Here is a 27,297-nt window from a genome sequence, read left to right as displayed (position 1 = left end):
AGAATCAAGGCGACTCCCTGATTCAGCTTCTCTCTCCCAGCATCCTGTTCTGTTTACTCCGCCTACCTAAGAGTTGGCCTATCAAATGGGCGTAGGCAGTTTCTTTATTAGTAAGAAATCACTCCCACATCACATACATATATACATACATACATATATACATACAAGAGAGAGAAAGCAACTTCATAGGAACCTGCTTTATAAGATATAACTCCTTATAAATGCAAAAATATTTATGGCTGTTTCATTCTACCAAAATTATTATAGTCAATAAAGCAGGTGAGACAGACGATTTTATTCCACCAAGTTCACTCCTTATAAAAACCAGCAGTAATGCTTTGGATGAACACGTGGTAAGATGGTCTGCAGCTGATCCAGCTGTCACAGAGAGGGGGAAGGCAGCCACGGGAGGGCTCAGCTTTCTTTTAAGTCTTCCACTTTGTTGGGGGTGTAGATGGTTGCTTCTTCTTGTCGGGATCTGAGAGATCTTGAGAGGGTGCCACAGAGCAATGTGCCTGAAAACCCAGAAGTGTGAACACAGATGGTCATCATCCACATTTCTTAGTTTTCGTATTTGCAGCTATATAGATACATATATCTCATGTAGTATGTAGTTAGAGCTCTCTTGGTTAGTTTTGTGATGGTGTTATGATTTAACTCTACGACTATGCAAAGATGCAAAGATGCCCAATTTACCACTACCATTTCTCCCACAATGGTACTCCAACATTTAGATCATTACATGAATATATTGGAAGGCATCAATCACCTATGAGTGAAAAGCCCAGAAACAGATTCTTTCTTCCTATTCCAGGCTCAGACTTTGCTACCAATTGCCCTTTAACCTGCTTCCTATCTCTGAAACTTGGGTATTCTGTTAGTTTGCTTCTTTGTTGTGCTGATAAAACATTTGCCAAAAACAAGTTGGCATGGAAAAGGTTTATTTCATTTTATATTTCCTGGTACCAGGTAACCGTCCATCACTGACCAAAGTCATAGCAAGAACGTAGGACGGGAACCTGGAGGCTGGAACTGAAGCAGAGACCACAGAGGAATGCTGTTTCCTCTACGTGGCTTGCTCAGCTTGTTTTCTTATCCACCCTAAGATCCCCCATCCTGGTGTGGCACCAACCGCAGTGGTGTGGCTCTCTCCTATATCAATTACCAATCAAGAAAAGCCCTGCAGGCTTGCTGACAAAGCAATGTTGGAATTTTCTCAACTGATTTTTTTTTTTCCTTCGCAGATGAGTCTAGCTTATAGGTTGACGAAAACTAACCAGCGTTAACATGAGCAAACCTGCCTCTCTGTAAAGAATTGACCAACATAACAACACTCATGTAAGGAGGAAGAGCCTTGAGGGCCAGGATGGTAGAGGCAAAGGCAGGGTTCTCTGCTTGGCAGACAACACCCAATACAAGACCAACCTTACTCCACCACAATCATCTCAAAGTCGGTGATGTGGGTTTTCCCCAGTTCTTGGGTCAGAAAGAGTGGGCAGCTTCCTTTGGAGCAGACAGCGATGAACCAGCCAGGGAAGGCTGCAGATTCAAACGTTGACGTTGTGCCGCTCTTGTTGTGATAGAAGAGGAAAGGTTTTTCAGATTCCCTTTGGCTGTACAGCTCCAGTATGCTCCCCTCCTGGTGGAGGAGGACATCCCAGGAAGAAACATCACCATCTGAACTGTTCACTTATCTCGAACATCAGCACCCCCTCCCTACATGAAAGCCTGGAGACTTCTGTTTCTTAAGAGAGTATTTAGAATTACACTCCCCAAATATATGTTAATAGTATAGTAGAAACATTAGGACATGACTGTCAAATGTGTTTGTTTGTGTGTAGTTTGGTATTTCTAACGGTTTGAGATAAATTCTCTCTGTGTGTCCTCAATGCTGAGATGAGAGGCAGATGCTATGTCTAGCTGCTTCCGTCATCCCAACTGCCCATCTCCCCTGCTCCTCCCCCCCTCCCAGCCAGCCTAGCCTAGTTGGTGAGCTCCAGATTTAGTGAGAGACCTGTCTTAAAAATAATGGGGGGGGGGATAGTGGCACATGCCTTTAATCCCAGTGCTTGGGAGACAGAGGTAGGTGGATATCTGTGAGTTCAAGACCAGTCTGATCTAAAGAGTTAGTTCCAGAGAAACCCTGTCTCAAAAAAACAAACAAACAAAAACAAAAACCAACCAACCAAACAAAAAAAAACAAAAAACAAAACAGTAATGATGATGATGATGTGGGGAGAGATGAAGGAAGATACCCACTGTCAATCTCTGACCTATACCCACATGTGTACACACATGTACATATACACGTGTGAACACATGAATACACACACATGCATGAGTAACTCTAAAAACTTTCCTCCTTGTCAAAACTTACTTTTGTAAAATAAAGCAAAAAGTTATTTTGGAAAAAGCTACTTCCAAAGAGCCCTCCAATTTTGTTTTCTCTTGTTCTCTGATGATGCATGCACCCTTAAGGGAACAATAAATCGCTGTGAGGATAATCTGTGAATTGCCTTTGAAAAAATTTGAAAGTCAGGGTTTCTGTCAAGTGGGAGTGTTATGGGCTAGACAGGCTACTTTGATGGACTCTGGTCAAGCGATTGCAGATCCTTCTCTTCCTAAACTCACCTTAAGCCGCAGCACCGGCTGCTGGCCTTCCTGTGTGCAGAACAGGCAACATTCAGGGTCTTTCAGTCCCAGATACATGGGCTCCCCTCTGTTCATGTCAAGAGTTTCCAGATATTGGCATGGAAGTAAGGTGACAGTGACTAGGGATGCAAGGGCAGAAACCGGGGTTCAGTTCATACTTTCGAAGTATCTCTCTACACTAGAGACACAGAAACAGTGGATGGAATCTCCTCGCCGACCTTGTGCCGCCCGCCCGCCACTTACCACCTGGCTCACACAGCCAGCCCATTTGGGGGACTCTTTCCATTAGAGAAGTCAGCTTCTCATAGACTCAAAGTTTAACCCCATAGATCTTTCTTTGTTGTTTGACTCTTTGAAACGTCACAGAAGAAAATCTTCCACCTCAACCTCAACCTTCCTGGAGTCACCTCTCGTTCCCTTGACTTATCCCCTAGCTGTTCAAGCCTATGGCTGCTCTCTATTCTAAACTGCCCACGCAGTGCTGCTCCAGGCGAGCCAGCTAACACACGTGCATTGAAATGAAAAGCTGAGGACAAACCCACAACATTAGCCAGAGGGGCTGCCACAAAGGGCCTGGGCTACTCACCTGGGACTGTTTGCTCTTTCCTAGGGACTACAGTGAGGATATTGTTGTGAAGAACCCACACATGGCTACTAAGGTCCTGAATATGTCTTAACAAAGGTGTTTTTCTGCGTAATTCTGTAAAGAAAGTAAAAATGTGGATATGTGAGGACCAAGACACAGAACACCCCCACCCACTCACCCACCCATGCTTCCCAATCTTTTGCCCTTCCATGAAGATCTTTACGTCTTTTATCATTTATTACGATGTCATCCTTATCCATTATGGTGATGAGCTGCTATCCTAGCTCCAGTATCGGATACGTGCAGACCGACCCTAAGGGAGGAACAGAGTTAGTCCCAGTTTGACCCCAGGTCTGAGGAGCTGGGGTCCAGCCTAACAACCAGGCAGCCTCGCTAACCCAAGTCTCACCAAGACCCCTCTACATCCTTAGACTCAGCTTATTGTCCATTCCAAGCAGCTACTCCATAACTCCCGTGCAGGCCTGAGGTTCGGCAGGACAGAGAGCACCAAGGCCAGAGGCAAACAGTGAGAGATCAGAAGTCACAGACTGAAAGCCACAGGATGCATCTCTCACCTGATTACGGAGGAACTGAGGCTGCGCACCACGGAACTACGGCTGCTGCTGAGCTCAGCTTCTCTGACAGGCTCTCCTGGGGCCCGTGCCTTTTTATACACGACGTAAAGGAAGGAAGTTCTGCCTCAGTGGATCTGGGACTGCCTGGCACCCTGGATAATTGCTGGTTCCTTGTGCTGGAGGGTTCACTGAGCATTTATCGGAATAAATGTCAGCGGCGGCAGGGTTGTGACCTATCAGGGTGTCCTGGGATGGGAGGGCATGCTAAGCCCGTAAGAGCAGAAAGCAGGAAACGCAGTTACAGATTCTGACTGACTGAGGAAAGAAACATTATGGGATTTCCCCAGGGTGAATGACAGGCCTAGGTGATGTAAACTGAAGTGCTAGAATATTGCTCATTCCATAGGAGCCGGTAGCCAGGGCAAGAGCCAGTAGAAGACCAAGTCCTAAGTCCTATGTAGCTTTTAACCTGGCACAAGTCACCTTAGGCTGACTGGAGGGAATGCCCTGCTTTCCCCCAGCCAGCACGTGCTTCTGGAGCGCCGCTTCTCCACCATTGAGCACCGATGCTTGGACTGCCTGCCCATCCCTCAGCAGATATGAGTCATTATCTTGTTATAGGATAAGGAAGCCTGAAGGAACCTACACACCTCAGGGTGCTCCCTTCTGAACCCCATTTAGGCATAGAACACACCCAAGCACCGATTCCTAACACAAAGAGATCCTTTATTAAGCTAGACAGAGAGACAAGATGGCTGAATCTGAGTTGGACAGAAACAGCAGCAAAGTTTCTCCATGCGTGCTTTTCAAAGGGGAGAGGGGGGGGGGTGGTGTCTGTGTTAGGATGAGTTGGTAGGCTCTGATTGAATATATTGGTCAGTGTAGCTAACTAGGGAATTCTGATAGCTGGACTTTGGTGGTTAGCCTCAGGAAGTAGCCAAATAGGAGAATGGACCTTGATGACCTGCTTTAGGAATGTGAAATTGCCTAAATAAGGGAACCTAATGATTTAGCAAGAGAGAAGGAAGTGGGGAGGGGTGGGGAGGCACGGCCTGATTACGACATATTTTCCTGTGTGGGCCTCTTGGAGTCCTTCAAAGCCTAGTTGTCAGATGGTCTGAGACAACAGTACCTACATTAGATCTTTGCAAAAGGAAACTGAGGCATTGGTTCTGATGTTTTATCCCATATCTGAGTTCACAGTCTTCCTCCAATAGATCCCGAACGTGTGACCTTCATACCTCACTGGCTTCCATCTCTCAGGGACAAATGCTATATCAATGAGTTAAGGGATTAGTGAATAAGGTCCCAGCCTCCCTGTCCCCTGAGGGCCCCTAGTTGCTCCCAGACATAGTTACCTGTAAAGGTAACTAGTATGCGCTGCATTTCCTGGAGCCATCTCCTAACCAGGTTCCCTGCTATAAGGGTAACCTCAATTAAGACAGTAGCTCAGTGTTCAAAAGAAAAATACTTGTATTCAAATGATAGGTATTCAAAATAATCAAATGATATGTATTCAAAATAATCAAATGGTATTCAAAATGTCAGCATTCTTAATTATGCACACAGTTGATTCTAAAGCAGAGGCTGTGGATGATGTTTTGGCCTCATCTGGCATCTTCCATAAATACAGAAACTTAGGCTTTACTCCAACCTATAGACTCAAGATCTGAAAGAAAAGAATATTAAAGTTGCTATACCACTGGGAGTGGTGGTACATGCTTTTAATTCCAGCACTCATGAGGTGGAGGCAGGTGGATCTCTATGAGTTTGAGCTCAGCCTGGTCTACATGGTGAGTTCCAGGACTCCAGGACTTTGCCTTCTGTGTTTACAGCACACATCCATGCTCAGTAACACAATCAAACCAATACAAAAAGAAAGAGGTGTGTGTGTGTGGGTCCAGGCATGTCTGGGGGCAGGGAGGGACCATTTCCAGAGCTCTGAAGCCATTTTTCTCCAATCCCTGAAAACTATGCAAATGGACTCTGTTGGCACCAAACAGGAGGAGGAGAGAAAGAAAGTTGAAAAGAAGCCATTTCAGGAGAGCCATGGGCACAGGTACGAGGATATTGGATTATATCAAAGAAATGCCCTTGTAACTTCATCAACATAAGATTTCATAAAATCAAACACAAAAGTCAAAGAGTAAAACTAACAAGTAATAAAGATGCATTTCCTCCAAGGGAACCAAAGACTGACAGTAATGGGAGTAAGAAGACATTAGAATAATATCCCAATGCTGAATTCAGCTGGACTTTTGGGTAAGATAGCTGATTACATACTGACTCTGGGTGAGGCGGGAAGGACTCATGATTTGAAATAACAGACTTTATCTCAAAGAGAGAAATAAAGGAAGAGTCTTATCCAAGAAGGAAGCAAAAGGATTCCTGAAAAAGTACCCCCCCCCACCAAAAAAAAAAAAAGAACAAAGAGAAGATGGAGAAGCAACCAGAATACAACCTCAGCCATGAGTTCCATGGCCAGGGAAGGGGAAATGGAAGCAGTTTTAAAAAGGTAAATGATCCTCTCCTTGAGACAAACCACAGTCCTCACAGGCTTCAAGCGCAGTTGCAGGTTTTAGTGAGAAGGTGAGACGGCAGTGGAGGGGAAGCCTAGGATGTCAAACTATATTGCTTAGAGGCCAGCACCCAGGCAGCATCCTGAGAATCTGCTGGTAAAATCTGAACCACCCTAGGGGCCTGATGAGGGAGAACCCACAGGTCTGAGACTCAGGTCTGAGCCAGCTCCTGTGGCGAAAAGGCACCTGCAGGCAGGTGTGCAAAGCAAGGAGGACCAGGCATGGAAGAGGAAGGATGCAAGCAGCTACAGGACTAGCTCAGGGGACTGCATAGCGAGAGACAGCCCATTTTGGGTGGTCAGAAACTGACCTCATCAACTGAAAATAGCTCTAAGAGACTGGTAGCTTTGAGCCCAAAGTCAGTGTATGATCTGATGTGGGAACCTCCTTTGTTCACCGCCTTAGAGCCTAAGAACACTGAAGTATAGGTTGTAAGTGTCTTAGAGTTTCTATCACTGTGAAGAGACACCATGACCACAGCAACTCTTACAAAGGAAAGGATTTAATTGGCGCTGGCTTACAGTTCAGAGGGAATTTTCTTTCTTTTTTAGAAAACTATTTATGTATGAGTGCTCTGTCTGCATGTACTTATATGCCAGAAGGGGGCTTCAGATCCTATTATAGACGGTTGTGAGTCACCATGCACTTTTTGTTCCTGGGAATCGAACTCAGGACCCCTGGAAAAACAGTCACTACTCTTAACTTCTGAGCCACCTTTTTTTTTTTCAGCTCCAAGGGGACTTTCTTTTCTGGTCCAATTTATTTGGTGCTCTGTATGCTTCTTGTACATGTACAGGCAATCCTTCTCTAGGTTAGGAAAATTTTCATCTATGATTTTGTTGAAAATACTTTCTGGCCCTTTGACCTGTGTTTCTTCTCCTTCCTATTATTCTTATTCTTCCTATTATTCTTAGATGTGGTTTTTCTATAACCTCCCAGATTTTCTGGATGTTTTGTGTCGTGAGTTTTTTTGATTTAATATTTTCTCTACAAATATACTCATTTCTTCTTTCATATCTTCAATGCCCCAGATCCTCTTTTCTATCTTGCATTCTACTGGTGAAGCTTGTTTCTGTAGTTTCCGTTTAAATACCTAAGTTTTTTATTACCAGCATTTCCTCAGTTTGGGTTTTCTTTATAGATCCTATTTATATTTCCAGGTCTTAAACAGTTTCATTCAGTTCCTTCCACTGTTCGTTTGTGTTTTCCTCCATTTCTTTAAGGGATTTATTAGTTTCCTCTTTAAGGACCTCTATAATCTTCATAATAGATGTTTTAAGATCTCATGTTTCAGCTATATTTGAATATTCAGGGATTGCTGTATTGGGTTGCTGGGCTCTCATGCAGACATATTGCCTTGTTATTGATTGTGTTTTTATACCAGTGTCCATACATCTGGGATTAGGAAGATTAGATAGTTCTAGGTGCTGGTATCTGGTTTTGTTTTTGTTGGGTGGTTGTTTTGTTTCTTGGTTTCTGTTTCTGTAAGTGAAGGGAAAGATATTCTGGAAGCCAAAAAATGCCTAAAGTTCTGAAGGGAAAGGTACCCCAACAGAAGTGTTACAGTTCCCTACAGGAACAGTTTCCCCAAGAAAGTGTTACAGTTCTTGCTCCAGGAAAGGTTTGCAACAGCTCTACCCCGGAGAAGTGTTACAGATTGGCTTAGCTTCCCTGGAGTGTAACAATTCTGCTCCAGCAAGGGAAAATTTCTTCAGCCAAATTGTTACAGCTCTGCTCTCTTCCAGCAGACTAACCTCACTCAAGAGATTTATTGGGAGGGGGAATCCAGGAGAGTGTCTGCCTCTGCCAGGGTGGAAAATGGCAGCCCCAAACTGAACAGGTACAGGGCTTATATAGGGTTTCTTAGGGTTAGAGCGTTTCAGGGTGAAAATTTTCAGGGTATTGATTGGTAGAATCTCAAGGATAAGCTCAGGGATTGGTTGGATTTCATGCTTAGGCATTGGCTGGCTTTTGTGCTCAGAGATTGGTTAGATTTCAAGTCCCGAGTTGGTTAGAGGCAGGTTGTGTTTCCTTGGCTCTGGTTTTAGATCCAGGGTATTTTTTTTGATGGCCCCTTTAACCCTATGTTTCCTCTCTGGGTTTTAGGAGAGTGTGGTGGCTATGTTGTCTGGTAGGAAATTTTCTGTGGACGTTATAGGTGTGGCTACTGAGAGTTCCAGCTAAAATGTGTTTCTGGGTATTGGGAGCTGATACTTAGATATGGAGATAGGCTAGGGGGTTAACAGAATTGAGGAAAGCAGAGTGTTCCATCAGAATCGGCTTATTTAGTCTCTTTGTAACAGGGGTGGAGAGTGAAGAGAGAATTCACTCCAGAAGTTCTGCTACAGGGCTGGGGATAAGACTGGGGGATTGGATCTGGTGGAAGAACAGAAGGAGAAAGGAAGATCTACAGTCTGCCTACCTACGTTCCAGGCAGGGGTGCTCTGTGGGTTAGCCAGGAATGACTGTTGAATTTGGGGGACTGGGATAAAAAAGGAAGTAGAGGGAGGAGATCTACAAGAGAAGAGCTGTGGGATCTACTAGAGATGGGGTTGGGGGCACCCTGCTGCAGATAGTCTGCTGTAGAGTTGGGGATTCAACTGGAGCATTGGATCTGGGGGACCAGAGGGAGAGGTGAAGATCTGCCCAACAATAAGTTTTTAAATTGACATACTAAAAAATATTTGAAGACAAGTACACCTTAAGGCAGCTCATGACCATCAAGTCAGCACTGCAGAAGATACCTAAGGGTTATTATATATTGAAGAGGAAGAAAAATAGCTTAAATTATGAGAGCACAGAAAAGAATAAATTTCTTAAGAGGAATGGCTGAACAAACAAAACCTAAAGATGGATCTATTTTGTCAGACATAGTAAATTAGTAAGTCCTTGATATTAATAGGGAATAAAGTAATCAACAAATAATAATCTAACCCCAAACAAATTGACCTACATAAATTAATGAATATATCTCAATTGTAACGTTAAATGCAAATGACCTCAACTTATCAATAAAAATCAATGTAAACCGTCCTGCTTGATTAAAAATCTATATCCAAATATCTGTTTCTGGCAACAGACACACCCCAAACTTAGAACCAAAGATAGAAAGCTAGAAAATGAACAAACTGGTGTAGTTATTCTAATATTTGATACAGTAGATTTCAAACCAAAGTTAATAGAGAAGATATTATTAAATGAAACACTTCATAAAAATAAAACCATAAAAAGATATGTATCAAGCATTAAAGTTTTCAATTTTATAAAAACAAATACTTAAAAGGCATAAAAGATCCTGATACAGCAATAGGAGTGATTTCAACACATTCCTCTCATCCAAACTAAAAACCAGTAAGGAATTGCCAGAGTTAAAGTATACCATAGAGCAAATAGACTTCACAGGTATCTATGGAACATTCCACCCAACAGAAAGATAACGTTGGAATCTTTCCTAATCTAGATTCCATTCTAACCAGCAAATTAATTTTTGATAAATACAGAAAAATCATAATCATTCCTTGTATCTTTTCAGGTCATAGTTCAATACAACCAGAAGTTAATAGACAGAAGAACTGTATAAGTATATGAAGGCTAAACATTTCCCTTTTGAGTGATAAGCGAGTCATTGAAGAAATCAGAGAGGAAATTTATAAGTTTTCAGACTATCTCAATAATAATAATCAAGGGAGGATGAGATATTATCCTTCAGGCCATTAAATAGGAAAGAAATGTCCTTCACTGCCCACTCTTGAATGCTCTCTCCTAGGCTTAAGTTTTTCTCCAATTGAGTCTCTTGGCATCTTCTCTGCTAAACATCCTGACTCACATGAATGAATCCCTAGAATTTGTGACTGTAGTTGAGTGCATACTCTATGATCTCATCTCCACAAAAATTAAAACATATAAAGCTACACAGTACATATTCTAGGGGTAGTCATATATGCAGTAATATTATAATAAAATCCAAAGGAATGGTGGTCATCAAATTTAGGATGACATTTAGAGAAGCAGGGAGTTGGGGAAGGAGATGGAAAAGAAGATTGTGAAGTGACTCATCCAAAGGTCTGTTTCTTCAGCTAGGTGATGGAGATCTTGGAAATCTTTGCTGCAAGTAAAATCTCCACACTCACTCAACAGTTATTTGAATCACAGGGGCAAAAAGTGGGTTCTGAAGAGATTTCCTACATGTTCTAGAAATAATAGAAACACAACAACAATAACAATCATTTATTGTTTGCCACAATCTCTTTCCTTCATTAAAATCTTATAACAGCTTTGTTAAAAAGCCATGGATAAATCAAAATAAAATAAAATGTCATTTTAAAGGTAGATCACTATATCAAGTAGTGAAAATACAATAGCCCTGTTTCATACAGTAATCTTATTAATCCTTTTCTTCTTCCAGATAATATTCTTGCTGGAATAAAGAATTGCCTTGCCTTATCTTTATTTCAAGTTTTATGATTCTCTGTGGGTTTCACATCATCTATTCCCATCCCACTTATCTTCCCATCCCCTTGCACCTGCCCTCTGCCCTTGCAACCTCCCTGCAAATCAAAACTCAATTTAAACGAAAACCCCAAAATAAAACCATACAAAAACAAACAAACAAACAACAAAATAAAAGTGGGAGAATTTTGTATTGGTAGCTGTAGTGTGACCTATTGAGACACACAGTCTACCCTTTAGTCCATACATCCTTACTTGCAAGTGTTCATTGCCTCAAGTCACTGGTCTGGCTCTAGGCCTCTGGTTTCTGCTACACCACTGATAATGGGCACCTGCTGGAGTTCTATGGGGGGCCTTGAGTACCAGCCTCAGTACCCACTCAGGGTTCAGAATAGGACGTTTATGGCAGATGAGAATGTGAGGCTAAAAAATTAACTCAAGCACATTATCTCTGCATGTTCTTTATTTTTCGGACGAGGGGAAAAAGTGAAGTGAAGGGACGCGGAGGAGAATAAGAATAAGGGGTGATCGCCACGAGGTTTCTAGTTTTTAGAGACATAGTTGGAAAATTCCATAGGCAAAGGCAATATTTTGATATGCATATCAAAATCATAAAAATGGCAGGTAGAACCTGACAAACTAGTACTCCGAAACAGACACCACCACCCAGGAAAGTGCCAGTAACCAAGGGGAAAATACCTGACATTCCAAACCATCAGATGGAATTACGAAACATCCCTCAATCCTGTATTCACCATTCTCCCCATCCAGTCTCTTTTGTGATAACCAGCTTTGGGGACACCCAGATTTATTTGTTAGCAAAGGTGGGGCACTCTATCTTTCTGTTCAGTGCCTGTCTTCTATAGAAATCCCTATGTGGTCTGTTAGGTAATTTTGTGGGGTTGACTCTATGTAAATTTGACTGTTAGGACAAAGAGTGAATGCCATGGCTCCAAGGTCTCATGGTATGGGGGAATGGAGCAAGGTCATTCTGTTACCCTTTCAGAAGTCACACTGCTGAGGTGTTCTGGGAATGAATCTTATTTTGAAGGGAAGAATCATGGCTTCACAAGGTTTTTACAGATATGACAGTGACTTTTCTAAAAGACAAGTGTTCCTGCAGCTCTGCAAAATGGGTGCCCCAAAAGTTGTACACTTGTGGGTCTGTCTGCCTTTATGAATCTGTCATCTGTACATTTGCTGGATAGTCTTGCGGGCTCCAACAGAGTTCCTCTTGAATACCCTGTTGTCCTGTGTCATGGAGATCCTGCCATTTTGGATCTGTAGGTTTACTTCCTTCACATGCTCCGATAGTTCATAAATTTGGTGGATGTTGGTGTGGGTCAACTCATATCCCTGTTTCTGGGCCTGGGTGGTAGCTAGATTGGTCAGCCTGCCAGCTTTCCCTCATGGTCACTACCCAGGCGAGCTCTCCAGCACTGCCTTTTCTAGCTCACCCAATGCAGCTTGTAGTGAGGAGCTGGGCCAGTTCTGCTCTGAGAGCCTCAGATCCAGGTCCCTCTTACCCATATTGCTAGGGCCAGCTCTACTATTTTGCCCAGGGAAGGTGCAGGGCCCTCTCCCAGTTGCTGCAAAGGACATGAAATGGGGTTGGGTTTGCTCTCCTGCTCTCTTGTCCTCAGAGTTGGTTTACCTGAGCTCTAGTGTGCTGCCCAGGTGGGGTGCAGGACCAACTCTCTCACCTACCACAGTAGCAAGGGGTAGAGGAGGGAGACCATCTTTCCTTCATCCCTGACATGGCATGGCAGGCAAGGGGTGGGTCTGCTCCAACGTCAGGGTCAGTTCTGGTGTGTTGCCCAGAGTTTCTTTAACCTCTCTGTCTCTTTGCTTCTGTCTCTGTTGGTCTGTCTACTTGTCTGTTTTTCTCTTTCCTCTCCCCCCCCCCTCCCATTTCTTTCTCTTTCCACCTAGGCCTGGCCTCATACTCATTATCCTCCTGCCTCAGTTTTCTGAGCGCTAAGATTCCAGGCATGTACTTTTATTCTTAAAATGTCGCGGGTCCCGGGCCGGGCTGGCGGAGCCTCACAGAGACTCGCGGGTCCCGAGCAGCCAGTCCCAAGACAGACAGAGATGGCTGCCGGTACCAGAGCGGTGGCCTGAGCAATGATGGCGGGTCATGAGGCAGAGAGAGCCAAGCTGCAGGTTCCCAACAGCATGTGGGTGGGCGCCCATGCGGCAGGGAGAGCCAAGCTGCTGGTAAATGGCGGGTAAAAGGCACTAGACATAGAAAATAGGCATAAACGTTTATTAAAGGAGAGAGGGAGGGGGGGAGAGAGACAGACAGAGAGAGAGAGAGAGGGGGGGGGACAGGAAGAGAGAGTTTTGAGATGGGATGAGAGGTCGCTGGGAGTGGGCGTGGAAAGGGGCGGGGATCAAAAGAATAACATGAACTACCACATAGAATTTTTCTTATTTTTATATAGGGTTCATTATTTCCCTCACAAATTTTCCCACCATCAAAATCTTTCTAATTCATTTAAACATACTGAGCTCACTGTCTACATGACTGTGTTATTTCTGATGAGCCTAGAACAGCTCTGCTCTGCCTGGTTATCTTCTGGGGTCTTCCTTTACCATTATCAGGCAGTCTTACTTCTCTGTTCTCTGCTTTATAACCAACTTGACAACCTACTTTAAGGAGGCCACATTTTTCTATTGTTTCAGGAGACATTTCTTTAGCAGTTTTTTTTAAAGCAAAACATATGGAAACAAATCATTTTAAAACTTCTAAAATTTATTTATTCTATGGTGTGTCTGTGTATAAGAGTATATGTTCATGTATGTGTGCTATGACACATGTGTGAAGGTCAGAGGACAATTTTCCTGAGTCAGTCTTTACTTCCGTTGTCCTACTGTGGGTTTCAGAGATAGAATTTGGGCCATCGGCTTGGACAGCAAGCATTTTTACCTGCTGTGCCATCTTGCTAGCTCTGAAAATAAACTTCCTTGAATGAATGGGCTCATTCTACTTTTATTCTTAATTAATAAAGTATGTGTGTAAGAACTTCTACCACGGAAATAACTTTCCTCTACGAAGTGTTGCTCCAATGACCTCTGGTGCACTTGGTCACAGTGAGGACTGCAAAGCTATTGTGGGTCTTCCATCCTTTGAATGGGTCTGGTTTTTATTCTCTAGCAGTTTTTAAGAAATTACCACTGCATCCCCACTCCCCAAAGCATTGATGCTGATTTCTATCATCAAAATTGGTTTCACCTATTCTTGAACTTCTTATAAAGGAACCCATACATTATATCCCTCTTGTGCTTATCATTCTTGGGGCATTTATGTCGTTCATCTAATATCAGCTGATGGAGGAGGGTCTATGGGTTACTTTCATTGGTTAATAAAGAAACTGCCTTGGCCCTGATAGGACAGAAAATTAGGTAGGTGGAGTAGACAGAACAGAATGCTGGGAGAAAGCAGATTGAGGCAGTCGCCATAGCTCTCCTCTCCAAGATGGACGCAGGTTAAGATCCTTCCTGGTAAGCAACCAAGTCGTGTTGCTACACAGATTATTAGAAATGGGTTAATAAAAATGAGAGAGTTAGCCAATAAGAGGCTACAGATAATGGGCCAAACAGTGTTTTAAAAGAATACAGTTTCTGTGTAATTATTTCAGGGCATAAGCTAGCCAGGCGGCTGGGAGCTGGGCAGGACGCAGCCCGCTGCTCATACTACAATCAGCATTTTCCCTTTACTGGGTAATATTGAATGCATTGTGTGTGTCACTGGTTGATAGGAATTTGGGTTCTTTCTATGCTTAAAGTATTATGAAATTTGGTTCCAAGGCTTGAACATTTTTATGCAAGTCCTTTTGCACAGCTCAATTTTAAATCGCTCAAGAGGTAAAGGCCTCGGGGGAAAATGTCAACATCAGCAAGAAACATAAACATTTTAAGATAACTTGATTTCTACAGAAGCACACATATAGTCCTAACTATGATTAATCCGAGTATATCTACTAGAAAATTATACTGAGAGGATCCAGGGTAGCGTTAGTCAACCAGCAGTCCCTAGGGTACATGTTGCAATGTCTAGGATGTTTTAATTTACTAGGTGTGGGGTTTGTGACGGTCTAGCACATGCCCCTGGCAACTCTGATGCTGTTTCAAGTCTGAGAAATGCAGTGAAATAAGTACATGTCAGCTCTTGCGTCTTTGCATAACCATATTTGGGTGGCCAGAGGTACTGCATTTGGGTGAGTCATCTGTCTATACCCTGCAAAATAAGGCCAGCTTCAAGGATGGGAGGGAGGTGCCCCTGAGCTTGCCACCTGTTAGGCAACAAGTTTCTGCCAAGATTGAAACATTCTATCCCTCTAGGGAAGCTCCTTAAGCCTGAAAGTAAACAATGCAAAATAGCTTCAGGAAATTCCTGAAACTGACCAGATTCACTAGGCCCCTCCCAGATAGAGTAAACAATAAAAGCTGAGAGTTCTCCTCAGAGAAGCTAAAGTGCAGAGAAGATTGAGACCAGACCTCTGCCTGAAAGAACAGAAACCAGCAGAGCTGGCTGGGAGAGACTCAGACCAACTGAGGCACCTTGCAAGGACACGCTTCAACCTGTCTGCAGGCTGTACAGTGTGCTCCAGGTTTCCTAGCCTTTGTGCATTGTCACCCATGCTGGGGTGGGTTTTGGTGACGCAGTTGTCTTTGAGTTCTGCTCCTGTAAGTAACTCTTCACCTATATTCCTGTATGTAAACCTAATAAAACGCATTGATTTACCAAGCTGGTCTTTGGAGGTATCTGTAATTTGGTCTGTCATGTCATGGGATCCCTCTTTTGTGTAAGTAGAAATGTGTGTTGTATCTCCCTAGGAGAAATTTTGTCACGTACATCATAACATCATGAAATAACAAAGGTAACACCATCCTATCCCAATATTATTTTGTGCCTGCCTGGTCACGTCTCAGCCTTCTACCAACAGCAACATTCTCCTAGACAAAACTTCTGGGACACTCCATGACTTTGACCATGGTCCAACCATACTGTGTAGTGCCTTGTAAAGAAAGCAGAGGTTACTAGGCAACTCCAAACCTCCCAGACTAATGTAACACAGCCCCCTAACACTGATATAATTATGGTTTTATCTTTTAAAACGCTGTACCCTTGATCTTGGGCACCAAGAGACTTAGTTTGGCTATTCATAAAGAACTCAAAACTTGTAATTGACTTGACCAGTGTAGTTGTCACTATCCATCTTATGTGGCCCATTTCAATATTGTTCATGGTCATTTCTATTGATTTATTTTCTTTTTTTGAGGGGGGGGGTAGGAAAGCAGTTTATTAGGCTGGACTTCCAGCCTTGTCCACGGGAGCCCTGCTTGCTCTCGGTACAGGTTATGGAGCACCCTGGCCGCCCTCCTCTCTTCCACTTCGAGGCACCGCATCCCTCAGATCTGGCACTGCAGCACCCTGCCCAGCAGGCGTACAGCACCCTCCACTTCTTCTGGAGGTGACAGAGGTGACGGTGTTGCAGTCTCTAGGGCAGGCACCAGGGGCACCAGGGGCTGTCGTGCCCTCTAAGATCCTTTTTGCTTTGCCTAGTGCTCCCTCATCCAGAGCATCATCCTCCACCTTGTCTTGTTCCTGCTCCTTCTTCCTCTGGGCTGTCACTGAAAGGATTCTAACTCTCCAGATAACACTCCAGCTTCTTCTTACACTGTGTTTCGTAATGGCTCGACTCCGGCAGACAGAAATTTGAAGTCCCCAAATCAAGAATGCCATTATTTTCAGTTATAGTACTCAATGTCAATGCCATTTTCTGCATTTCTTACCCACTCCACATCCCTTCCTGTCTTCATTCATAAAATAAAAATGCAGGAGAAAATGATGCCATTTAGAAATTTATCCATGGACTGGAGAGATGGATCAGTGGTTGAGAGCATGCATAGCTCTTGCAGAGGACCTGAGTTCGGTCCCCAGTATCCATATCAGACATCTCACAACCTCCTGTAATGCCAGTTCTAGGAAATTCAACAGCCTCATCCGGCTTCCAATAGTACCTGCATTCACAAATACACACACACACACACACACACACACACATACACACACACACACACTTAAAAATAATAAAGTAAATTATCCAAATCCTAAAAGCAGGCAAAAAGATCATCCTGGTCCACTGTTGTAACAGGCTCTCCTAGTCTCACTGTTGGAAGGTACAACTCCCTGTGACTCAGCGCTTACTCCCATTGCTCCCATGTGTATCTCTGTGCATGGAAGCAAGCTGACGGGGGTGGGGGTGGGGGGGGGGGAGGGAAGGAACTGAAGAAGAGGAAGCACCTTAGGGAGGCAGGACTAGGGTGGGATACCAATGCTTTAACGGCAGATGTGCCTTGTAATGGAAGGAATATTAAAACACGTATGGATCTAAAGTAATAAGAGTTAATGTTTTATTGACATGAACTATTACTCATACACATTGTTCTCGGTGCTCATCTCTACTGGGATGATTCAGGAAAGGGTTGCCCAAGCCGAGTTACTTGATTTAACTGTTTATGAGTCACCAGGCTGCATCCTTGCTCTTCATGGAGCAACCACTGTACCCCAACATAGTTGTCATAGCCCTAAACATGTTTTTAAGGCTACTCATTCACCCAGGAATCTAATCCCTTTGACAGTGTGTCCAGCTCCGCTAAAGGATCAAAGTAATTGGCTGCCACAGTGAACGTTACTGTGAAGCCTCTGCTACTCAAATACGAGGATTTGATATTCCAAGTGTGTAAAACCTGGTATGAATTGGTCAATGACTTGGACACAAGGATGTCACCACTCACAGGCCATTCCAGGTTTTATACACTGTGCTTTAGGCTCAACACCCTCTCTCTCAGGCAAGATGCCTTGGGGGCTTGGACCACTGCAGCCTTAGAGAACAGCCTTATACAGCTCCCATCCCACCTATTTTGGAGTACACATCTTGCTTTATTGCTCCTTTGTCTATGAAGTGAGATAATGCTGGTCCTGCTCACCTCTCAGTATGAAAATACCACAGATCAAATAAAAGTTTTAAGACAAAGACTTCCAGCCAATCCCCTACCTCTATGCTGAGTTCAAGGCCCTATATTTAAATTGAAGTTAATGTTGTAGTATTTCCCCTGTTCTGACGTGAGGAAGATGGGCTCGCCATTCTTGGAGGATGCAATGAAGCTGCCAGGGAAAGCCACTGACTCAAAGGTGGATGTTCTGCCCGTCTGGGTATGGTAAAATAGGAAGGGCTTCTTGGGCTCAGGATGGTTGTACAAATCCAAAATCTCCTCCTCCTGCGTGTGAGAGAGAATACACATGAGCAAAATAGAAGCTGCTTCTGATAGGCAAAGCTATTTTTGCAGAACCAAAATCTATTCTCGATTTCAAGGAAGCCTCTCTTACAACAGAACAAGAAAAGACATTTCAGGGGTTAGGAATTTAGCTCAGTGGTAGAGCGTGTCTAGCAAGTGCAAGGCCCTCGGTTTAGTCTCCAATAATGTGACCCCTCTACAAAAAGAAAAAGAAAGATGCAGAAAGGGAAAGGAAAGGAAGGGAGGCAGATGAACATGCATCAACTCTCCCTGCCTCTCACTGTCTCTGTTCTGTTTTCTCCTTCACTAGCAAACACCCTCTGCCTTTAGCATTTCTACCCACCAACCACGAATGCTTCTCAGACTTTCCCAGAGCTATCCTGACATTTGGCTCAGCAGAGATTGGCTGACTGTTAAACAGGGAATCCTTTGTATTTCTAGCCTCCCAACCCACTTTTGTCATCGTCACTTCCAGTTTCCAACTCCCTGAGGAAGCCTGGATGAGGTCTCCTAACCACCTACTGACCGGACACATCTTGTCCATATCTGTCCTTCCTACCTGAGAATGACTAGACATGGCTTCTCTCCACTCCCTAATCCATGGACATTCTTCTAGCCGGCCTTCTCGCTCTCTCATGCAGTGCCCACTTTTGCTTTCTCTGCTCAATCATTTTTTATCTCTATATTTGCTTTCATCTTAAAAAACATAGGCATGTCACTGAACGACAGACACACGCTGAGAGTAATTGTTGATGGTTTCACCATTGTGTCACACCCAAAGCAGTGACAATGTCACTGGATGACATCATCTTAGGAGACCACTGTGCATGAAGTCCATCGCCAAACCAATGTCACGTGTCACATAACTGTATTCTAATTACCCAACACCCCTGTCAGTTCTTGCTTTACAGAAAACCCCTCGCGATAGCTGCCAATATTTGCCGTCTGGTTTATCTCTTTAAACTCACTCTGTGTAAGCAAGATTTAACCCCCAATGCTATCTCATTAAGATCCCCTAAAATCCATACATCATCAATGACTGAGATCAAAAATCCAACAGAAGAGAGACCTAGAAAAAAGCAGGACAGAGCTCAGAACGCAATCACTTTTACTCTGTCCACAATCTTGTTGTTGACACTTAGAATGTTTTCAGAATCTACCCCCACCCACTCCATACCATCCCAGAGCCATTGACTCCCACCTAACTCCCCAGAAAGCCTCCAGAGGCCTTCCCCTCTTCCCTCCTCTCTGATCAACCTGCGGTCAGAGTGATCCACTTTAGATCTCAGTTATTTTGGGTCACCCTGCTCAAGGCATCCCTGGTTTCTCCTTTCACTTGGGTGGGTGGCCAGGTCCTGGCAGAGGTCTGGTCTCAGTTCACTGTTACACACCTGTCTATACTGGCCCAGTGGCCAACCCTCACCTGCTGACTTCCCAGCCTCCTGCTCACTCCAAGAATTCCTCCTACACAATGACACCTGCCAAATAATTTACACCGGGGCCTGACTCCACTCCTGTTTCTGCTACTCCCAGGCTCAGCCCTGATCTGATTTTGTTTTGCTTTGTTTTTTTGGTGGAACTTGTTTTGTCTTGCCTTTTTTTTCCCCCCTAGGATATGTGACAAGTGTACTATTATATCTAAAATTTGTATGTCTCCTCTTCTATAATCTAGGCTGGACAAGCTCAGAGCCCTTTGTCATTCTGTTTAAAGATATCCCATGTAGTCATGTGATATAATTAAATTTCTGCATATTTTGCTATGCTAAATTGTATTGAGTTGAATTAACCTAATTAAAGTGAGGTTTATGGAGAGCATACATATAAATGAAATTATATTTATGTATCTATATTTCTATGTGTGTATATAATGAATACAACCAACTTGACAGCTTAGGAATTGGAAGAGCAAAGACAAACCTTTTAGAAAAGGTTAAGGACGGCTCATTTAGCAGGCAAACCAAGACAAAAAGCATAATTATAAACTGGCTGAGAAGTTCTAGAAGGCAAGGCCAATGTGTAAATGAATAAACAGTGGGAGGAGAGAAAGCATGGCAATTACGTAAGACAGTAGACAGTACTAAGGCGAGGCCTCTGACTGGTCACTGGGAATTCTAAACAGAGAAATCCAGGAGAGTTAGGGAAAGGGCACACGTGAAGGCACAATGACAGAGGGCATCTTAAAATTTAAGAAAGACTAAAATCCTCAACTAAAGAAGGACAGATAAATTGAAGTCTTTTACATGTCTGTTTTTTTTTTTTTTTAATGTTGCTCCAGGGGAGAAAGAGTTTATTTGGCTTAAAATACCAAGCTATAGCCCATGGCTTCTGGTAAGTCATGGCAGGGCTTGGTCTTCCCACAGCTGACAACGAAGGTAGGCTTCTAGAGGATATGCCCATATTTTTAAAGGGGCTAAATCCAAACATGCTTAGGAAAAGAAAATTCTTTGTTAATTCTGAAATTTGACATCCTGCCAAATAAAACATGTCAAGATACAGGAGTTTCTCTTAAACACCAGAAAGAAAACCAAGCAGGGAGGGGGAGAAGCGACGAAGTGGGGGAAGGAAAAAGGACGTGTGTGGCATGCAACAACAGATCGGAAGCTGGTGGAGAGTTAGAGGTGAGGTTAAAGGAGGGAGCTGGGATGTTGAGGGTCCACTAAAAACATGCTTTGCTTAAACACCGCCCCACACAACCTAATGCTTTCTATGCTAACTTAAAAATGAAAATTATAAGAAAAGAAATGCAGGCTGTTTTATCTTTATGTTATTTTTCTGGGTCACCGACCTTGAGCTGCAAAGTGGGCTGTCCATCAGCTTCCTCACAAAATAGGCATTTGTCTGGATTCTGGATTCCCATATAAATGGGAATCCCTTTGCCTTGCTCCAGAGTCTCTGGATACTTGCATGGGAGGACCGTGATGGTGACTGTAATGGTAAAAAGATAACGATTTCCTTCTGAGGCCAGGAAGACAGAGTGCTCTAATTGTTCCGATTTAGCAGAGCAGCGTTTGTCAGGCGAGGCCAGAGGACGCTTGATGAGTGTAACCCCTGCTACCCAGGCTAACTAAGTGGTCATCCACCCACTCCACCCATCCATCCTGACAGGCAAGCCCTGTCCTGGCTATTGGGGCCTGCACAGAGCTAAGCAGATGGTAGGATTGAGATGTTCACACTTGTCCTTAAACATCTGGAGGCCGAAGCTCCTACCCTACGCCGTATCTCTGACCCTTGGAGAGCTGTGACTATTAGCCTAAAGGGATGATGAAATTTACCTTTCTGTGTTTCCTGCTCATTTCATCCTTTTAGGATGCCTTGATGTATATAGACATACATTTTCTCCTTCCATAGGACAGATCTTTTGGTGACTGTGTTAGTCTAGTCTGGTACAAACCTCTCCCTGACTTCTCTTTCAAGGCAGGAGTAAAATTCTGCCCTTTCCAGGTAAGCCCCATGGAAAGTTAAGTTCGGTTTTGATACATAATTAGACATATTTTGGACGTACACAAAGTATTGGTTTAATGCACGTCTATGGCATACATCAATGAGGAAACCAGAGAATCGGTATATCCTTCATCTCATATATTTAGCATTTATTTATGATCAAACACTCAAGAAGCTCTCTTCTGACTACTGTTAACTGTGGTCATCCTGCTATACGACAGGGTATTGACACTTTCTTTAACAGAGCCCATATAAGGAGCAAAGCAGTGACAGGTGACCACTGACCTGGGGCTATGTTGCTACTCCATGGAACCACCACAAGGCCCTGACCACGAAAGATCCACACCTGCTGCTCCAAGTCAGAAACCCTCCCAGACTGAGGAGTGCTTCTGGCTGTTGGAGTGAAAACAAATGATAGGCATGAAGATTATGTCTCAAGAATAGGAAGAAGATGAACTAAACCCGGGGCTCTTTCTCTAATGAAGGTTTGCATCCAGGGGTTTACATCCCTAAACTGGCAGTCTTCATGTAGCCCATCAACCTGGACTTTCTTTGCAGTAAATCCATGGTAAGCAAAGGCCACTAAGGATCACTGTTCTAAGAGGACAAACAACTAAGAGAGTGTGGCAAGTAGTTCTACACTTCCTGTGTGTTCAGACCCAGCTGCTCGGTCGGATGCTGTGAGCCGTAGCTAGAGCAGTGGCTAAGTAGGGGTGCCTACCCTGCAGAAAATGAAGGCCTAGTGGCATATGGGCACTTTGCTATGTGCCAAGAGCCATATCTGAGGGATAGGATGGAATTCTCGGGTGCCCAGAGGACATATACAAGGATGCAAATTCCCCAGCGCTCTAATGTCCCATTCCCAACATCACCTCCAAATATGTCAATTCCTTGATTGTTTGCCATAGTAAGCTTGTCCTGGTACCTGAGGGAGGAAGAGACATCAGGAGGAAAGATAAGCTTCAGGAGACATTTCCAAGACTTTTCATAACCCTGAACCCCCGGGCTCTCATTCAGGATAGAACCAAAGTGAATAAGCAGACACGATGCTCTAGTTAGAAGAGTTAAGCCACCCTCTGGAACCAAACCTCAAGGCACTGGAGACAGAAGAGCCGGCAAAATTCTCCTCTACCCCCAAATCTCAATAACATTGTCTCCCTACAGATCTCAAGGCCAAAAATAACATTTGGCCTTAAACATTCCCCCAGTGCCCAATTCCTTGTACATCTTTCCCCCAGAGGCTTTTCCCCTTCACTGCCATCTCTTTCTGCCTAAGGCAAGGGAGGGCTTCATGTTGGGCAGTTTGGCCAGAATCCCAGCAATTCAGAAGTGAAAGACAGAGGTTCACACATAGAGCAGGGCCCAGAGTCATGGCTAGATTTTTTTCCCCATCCACTAAGCTCTAAGGTACATAAAGACTTGGGGTCTAAAGTTTTGTAGGTATGGACTGTACCTGCCAAGAAGATGCTTTGTGGAAAGTCCAGGAGACCAAGTCACAGCTGGTACAGCTCCCAGGTGCCGTGATGAGCTTTGACGGAGCCTGTATCATTTATCTAGGTGAGTGCAAGAGGCTCCAGACTCGTTTGTGGGGTGTGGCAACATGGAAGATACCCAGTTCCTCTGGCCAGAACCTTGCTCCTGGGAGTCTCAGGTGAAGAAATCACAGAATAATCATGAGTGTGACTTGTCTGAGCTGCTTTAGAAACATGAGGAGCCCAGCCTCATAGGTCAGTCACCAGGAAACAGAGGTCATGACAAACCTTAGATTTCTCAAAAGGGAGTGACTGTAGGGTTTTCCCGGAGCTCAGCTGACCTCACCGGTCACTTTGGGGTTAGGCTGCAAATTCAAGAAACACAAAAGACAAGGTTGGCTCCTGGAATCCGGGCCTTCAAAATTTTGCCCTGGGATCTCAATAGTCTCCCTAGCCAAACTCTTTTACTTTCTGCCTGGTTCTCTTTCTGGCATTTGAGGAATGTGCTCCTATATTACCTTGGAAGATAGTGTAAAAATGAATTGAGAATCACTCTTATCCAAAATCAGGCTCGGTGACTGTCACTTCCCTAGTTCCTTCCATTAATGCTTCAGTCAAAATGTTTCTTCCTTGGGATGCTCATCACAAAACAGCATTGTAAAGGTACCATTTGCCCAAATCCCTGAGTGTACTGTTTCAGTCAGAAGCCAATCTGGGAAACAGAACCTGCTCTAGGACTTTAAATGGAGAGAACCAAAGACAAGAAATTGGGCTTACTCCTACAGAAAGGTTCATGGAGGCTAAAGAATAAAAAGAATTGTAGTACTGTATATAGTAACAATGTGGTAATGAAAGGAAAAAAATAACCAGGAGCTCAAATGAAGGCTCTTGGGGTAATGCCTTGGGAAGTGGGAAACCCTGCATCAAACTGATGCCCTTAAGAAGAGTATGCAAAGAACACACCAATTGGTTGCCCAGTGCCAGATGGTCAGTACTGAGAACAAGCATACAAGCAACATTATATGAACTTAACAGGTTATATTTAGGAATATATATGTACATAAAACAACAAATTATGAAAAAAGAGGACAAGAATTTGAAGAAGAGCAGGGAGGGATAGATGGGAAAGTTTGGAGAGAGAAAAGGGAAGGGAGAAATGTTGTAATTTTAATTTTTAAAAACCTAAAAAGAATATGCCATCTTGTGGATGCACAGTTCATGGAGGTAGCGGGGAGAAGGTCAGCTAGGGAAATATTTTCAGGCATTTAAAAGTCTCTGACTATATCTTGAATTCTCCATGGCTAGAAGAAGATTGTAAGATCCTGTGTAGTCTGGTGATGTGTCTCTTTAATTTCAGCCTTTGGCTCCACTTGCTTTTGACTCATCCTCAGCTTCCTAGCCTTTAGGGATACAGCCCTTCCCAAGTGGCCATCCTTGAGTCACTGGTCCAAACTTCAGTGCTGATCTCAAAGGACAGAGACCTTAGAGGAAATGGGTGTGTGGAAACCTGGATCTGGTGCTATAAAAACATTTCAGACCGGGGAGGTGATGAGTAGAAAAGAAACAGGTCACCAGTGAGAGTGATTATACAGTGAGAGACGACACCCAAAAGGACGGAGGAGTCAATCTGATGCTTTCATAACAACCATTTCAGGTGAACTACCTGGGGTCTCTCAAGAACTATGTCAATCTATGTTAAATTAATCTAATATTATGCTAATAGGGTAAAATATGATATTAGCTATGTTAATCTCCTCTGAGGTTGGAACACCCAGTGACATAATCCCTTTTTCTCTTGGCTCCTTCCACATGGTTTAATATGCTTTTAGTATGACCACATTGGGAACCAGTCTTCCATAAACACCATGGGCCATACTCAAGCCATATCTAAACCATACCAGGAGTGATGATGATAAAGAGGAGGAGCAGAAAACAACTCTTGAAGAGCAGCTACTGAGAAAGTCATTTAGAATTCTTATCTCAGAAATGAAATGGATAGATATTGTGAATATAAGGTCCTCTAGCATCACTTGAGATGATTACCAATATTGACACTAGCTGTTGGACCATGAGCATGTTGCTTTAAAATGAGGCCACCTTAAGAGATGTGGCAGGCTGAGAGTGATCTAGTTATACCTCCCTGAAGCCCTGGTCCCAGTTCTTCTATTCTATAGGTACAAGTAGCTATGTAAATATCAAGGGTCCCTCTCCCATCTCTGTGGCAGCAAGTGAGCACAATCCTATGGTCCTGCTCAAGACAGACGTGCCCTAAGTTATGCTAGAATGTTAGATCACAGATCCTCTCATTTCCAAGTTGTTATCTTTCCCCTGAAACTCAAGCCACATCCTCCCCAGTTTCCTCTCCCCTGCCTCTTCCTCCTTGCCTCTTTACAGAGAACTGATAAGCAAAGTTTACTATGGCCTTGCAGTCTCCCTCCTCATTGCCCATGGCAACTGTGAGCAAACCCAAGTTAACCTTAAAGTATAATTTTACATTTATCCAGTACCCTCCAGCCTCTGACTAGCTGGCTAACTAGGTCAGGCTAAGTCATGCAGTAGGTAATCTTCCCTCCCACTCTTGGAAACCTAAAGGACAGAGAAGTTCCCTTTGTGTTACGGAATTGAAGGATCTTCTTCTCCTTTCAGGGCCTCCTGATAGTCACCTATAACAATAGCGCTGTGTATTCCTAGGCATTCAGGGGACTGGAAGAGGATCCCCTTCAGAACCTATGTCAGGTTGTCTTCCCAGATGCAGGTCTTCCTTGGGCCCGAAGGCTCGCTTTCCCACTTCGAACAGTGATGATGTCACTTCTTCATTTGAAGAGTGGCTCCTCTTGGCTTTCTTTCTGTGAGCTGTTACATATGTCCTTGGTTATTTCTGAGAGCTAAAACACACAGCAGAATTTTGCTGCTAAAAGAATCCAGTTGCCAGTGCTTCCTATTAATGTTTTGGCATCATCTAGAATAGTGACAACAATGGCTTTAAGTGTTCTTGGAGCTGAATCCTGGGAAGTACACACATGGCTAAATGTCTTAGGTATGGAAATAGTTTCAAGATAATTATTAGTCCAGATCCTAATTTTCAGACTCTAAGAAGGTACTATCCATTGGCTTTCTTTTCTTTTTTTGTGGAGAGAGAGTTAGATAGAGAGGGTAGTAATTAGTCCTATAGATTGATTTACCTTATTAGATTGAGGAAAGATCAAAGGAAACTGAGTAGGGTAAGAGAACTTCTGTATCATGAGAATCTGTAGAACTACTTTGCAGGTCTCCATTCTATAATCTGCACTCATATAATCAGGCTGACAATCAAAACCAAAACGTCAGGGATCCTGCAACAATAAAGGCCATTCGACCCTTCCTCAACACTTATCAACTATACAGAAGGCTAGTGGAACACTAGAGTCTCAAAATCAGGTACAGAATTCTCCACTGACACACTCAGAGGACCCAATCTACTGTTCCTTGTAATCTGTCAAGAGCAATCTACAAAAATGCCTAGCATTCTGGTCAGGGGCTGCCACTGGAAAGGATAGAGCCTTTAGGGTAACAGGTGTACACCATGAACAACAGAGACCACTGAGGGGTCACTTGCACGCTAATAGACTTGAGGAAGTGCCATGGAAATTTCTGGGGCAGCCTCTGGTGTAGCCCCTGTAGATAAAGCAATAGTATGGACGTCCATGTTGAAAGGCTTCTGCCAAGCAGCCCTACCCTGGGGCCTAAGACCTGCTTCTGTCACATCTTTCTGAAGCTTGTCTCCATGAAACCCGCATTCTATGATGTGAGCCAACAAAGTATTTAACTTCATCCCTCCCTTACGTGAAAGTGAAGGGCAAATTTACAAAAGTAACCCCTGAACTACTCAACAAAATAGCAGAAATAAATAGAAGTATCAGAAGAATTCTTGTCAAAGAATGGAACCATATAGGAGCACCATGAAGATGGTTCTCATAATTCATGGCAGCTAAGGATCATTGTGCAGTTCTGGGCAAGTGGAAAACCAAAGCAACGCAAAGCACTAATTTGAACAGAACACACAACATCACTTAAAAAATAGTTAAAATGCCTAACATTTAAAGTTTCTGGATAAAAAGCCAATGGCAGAGAATTCTTAGTCATTGCCCAATGGTCTGCATCCTAAAAACTGCAAAAGAAAAACCGAGACATTAAGTGCCATCAAAATGCTCAAATTTCAGAGGAAATGTGGACCAAAGACACCATGAAAGAAAACCAAA

The 27,297-nt window shown here is 43.5% G+C and overlaps 2 protein-coding genes across 2 annotated transcripts; both read right to left on the bottom strand.

Moving 5' to 3' along the window:
• Positions 1–275: 275 nt before the first annotated feature.
• LOC126500203 (interleukin-36 alpha-like) lies at positions 276–4,014 on the bottom strand. Its single transcript, XM_050139889.1, has 6 exons — positions 3,814–4,014; positions 3,462–3,551; positions 3,239–3,352; positions 2,632–2,771; positions 1,426–1,639; positions 276–515 (listed from the first exon to the last, which is right to left on the bottom strand). The coding sequence occupies exons 2-5, from the start codon at positions 3,496–3,498 to the stop codon at positions 1,427–1,429; spliced, it is 504 nt and encodes a 167-aa protein (XP_049995846.1). The 5' UTR covers positions 3,499–3,551; positions 3,814–4,014; the 3' UTR covers positions 276–515; position 1,426.
• Positions 4,015–17,239: 13,225 nt separating this feature from the next.
• Positions 17,240–23,195, bottom strand: LOC126500204 (interleukin-36 gamma-like). Its single transcript, XM_050139890.1, has 5 exons — positions 23,041–23,195; positions 22,460–22,512; positions 21,873–21,980; positions 20,932–21,071; positions 17,240–18,128 (listed from the first exon to the last, which is right to left on the bottom strand). The coding sequence occupies exons 2-5, from the start codon at positions 22,491–22,493 to the stop codon at positions 17,919–17,921; spliced, it is 492 nt and encodes a 163-aa protein (XP_049995847.1). The 5' UTR covers positions 22,494–22,512; positions 23,041–23,195; the 3' UTR covers positions 17,240–17,918.
• Positions 23,196–27,297: the final 4,102 nt, after the last annotated feature.

The sequence above is a fragment of the Alexandromys fortis genome, unplaced genomic scaffold (genome assembly GCF_014885135.2).
Source record: "Alexandromys fortis isolate MF-2015 unplaced genomic scaffold, M_Fortis_MF-2015_v1.1 scaffold_33, whole genome shotgun sequence".
NCBI lineage: Eukaryota > Metazoa > Chordata > Mammalia > Rodentia > Cricetidae > Alexandromys > Alexandromys fortis.
This window is presented reverse-complemented; position numbering and strand designations above follow the sequence as displayed.

Coding starts and splice junctions, on each gene's coding strand:
- LOC126500203 (XM_050139889.1), bottom strand. CDS start 3,498: ATGGATAAGGATGACATCGTAATAAATGATAAAAGAC. Junction 3,353..3,461: donor CGTAATAAATGATAAAAGAC/GTAAAGATCTTC, acceptor CTTTCTTTACAG/AATTACGCAGAAAAACACCT. Junction 1,640..2,631: donor AGCCGGTGCTGCGGCTTAAG/GTGAGTTTAGGA, acceptor CTCCTCCACCAG/GAGGGGAGCATACTGGAGCT.
- LOC126500204 (XM_050139890.1), bottom strand. CDS start 22,493: ATGGCAAACAATCAAGGAATTGACATATTTGGAG. Junction 21,981..22,459: donor AGGAATTGACATATTTGGAG/GTGATGTTGGGA, acceptor TCACTCCAACAG/CCAGAAGCACTCCTCAGTCT. Junction 21,072..21,872: donor GAGTAGCAACATAGCCCCAG/GTCAGTGGTCAC, acceptor TTACCATTACAG/TCACCATCACGGTCCTCCCA.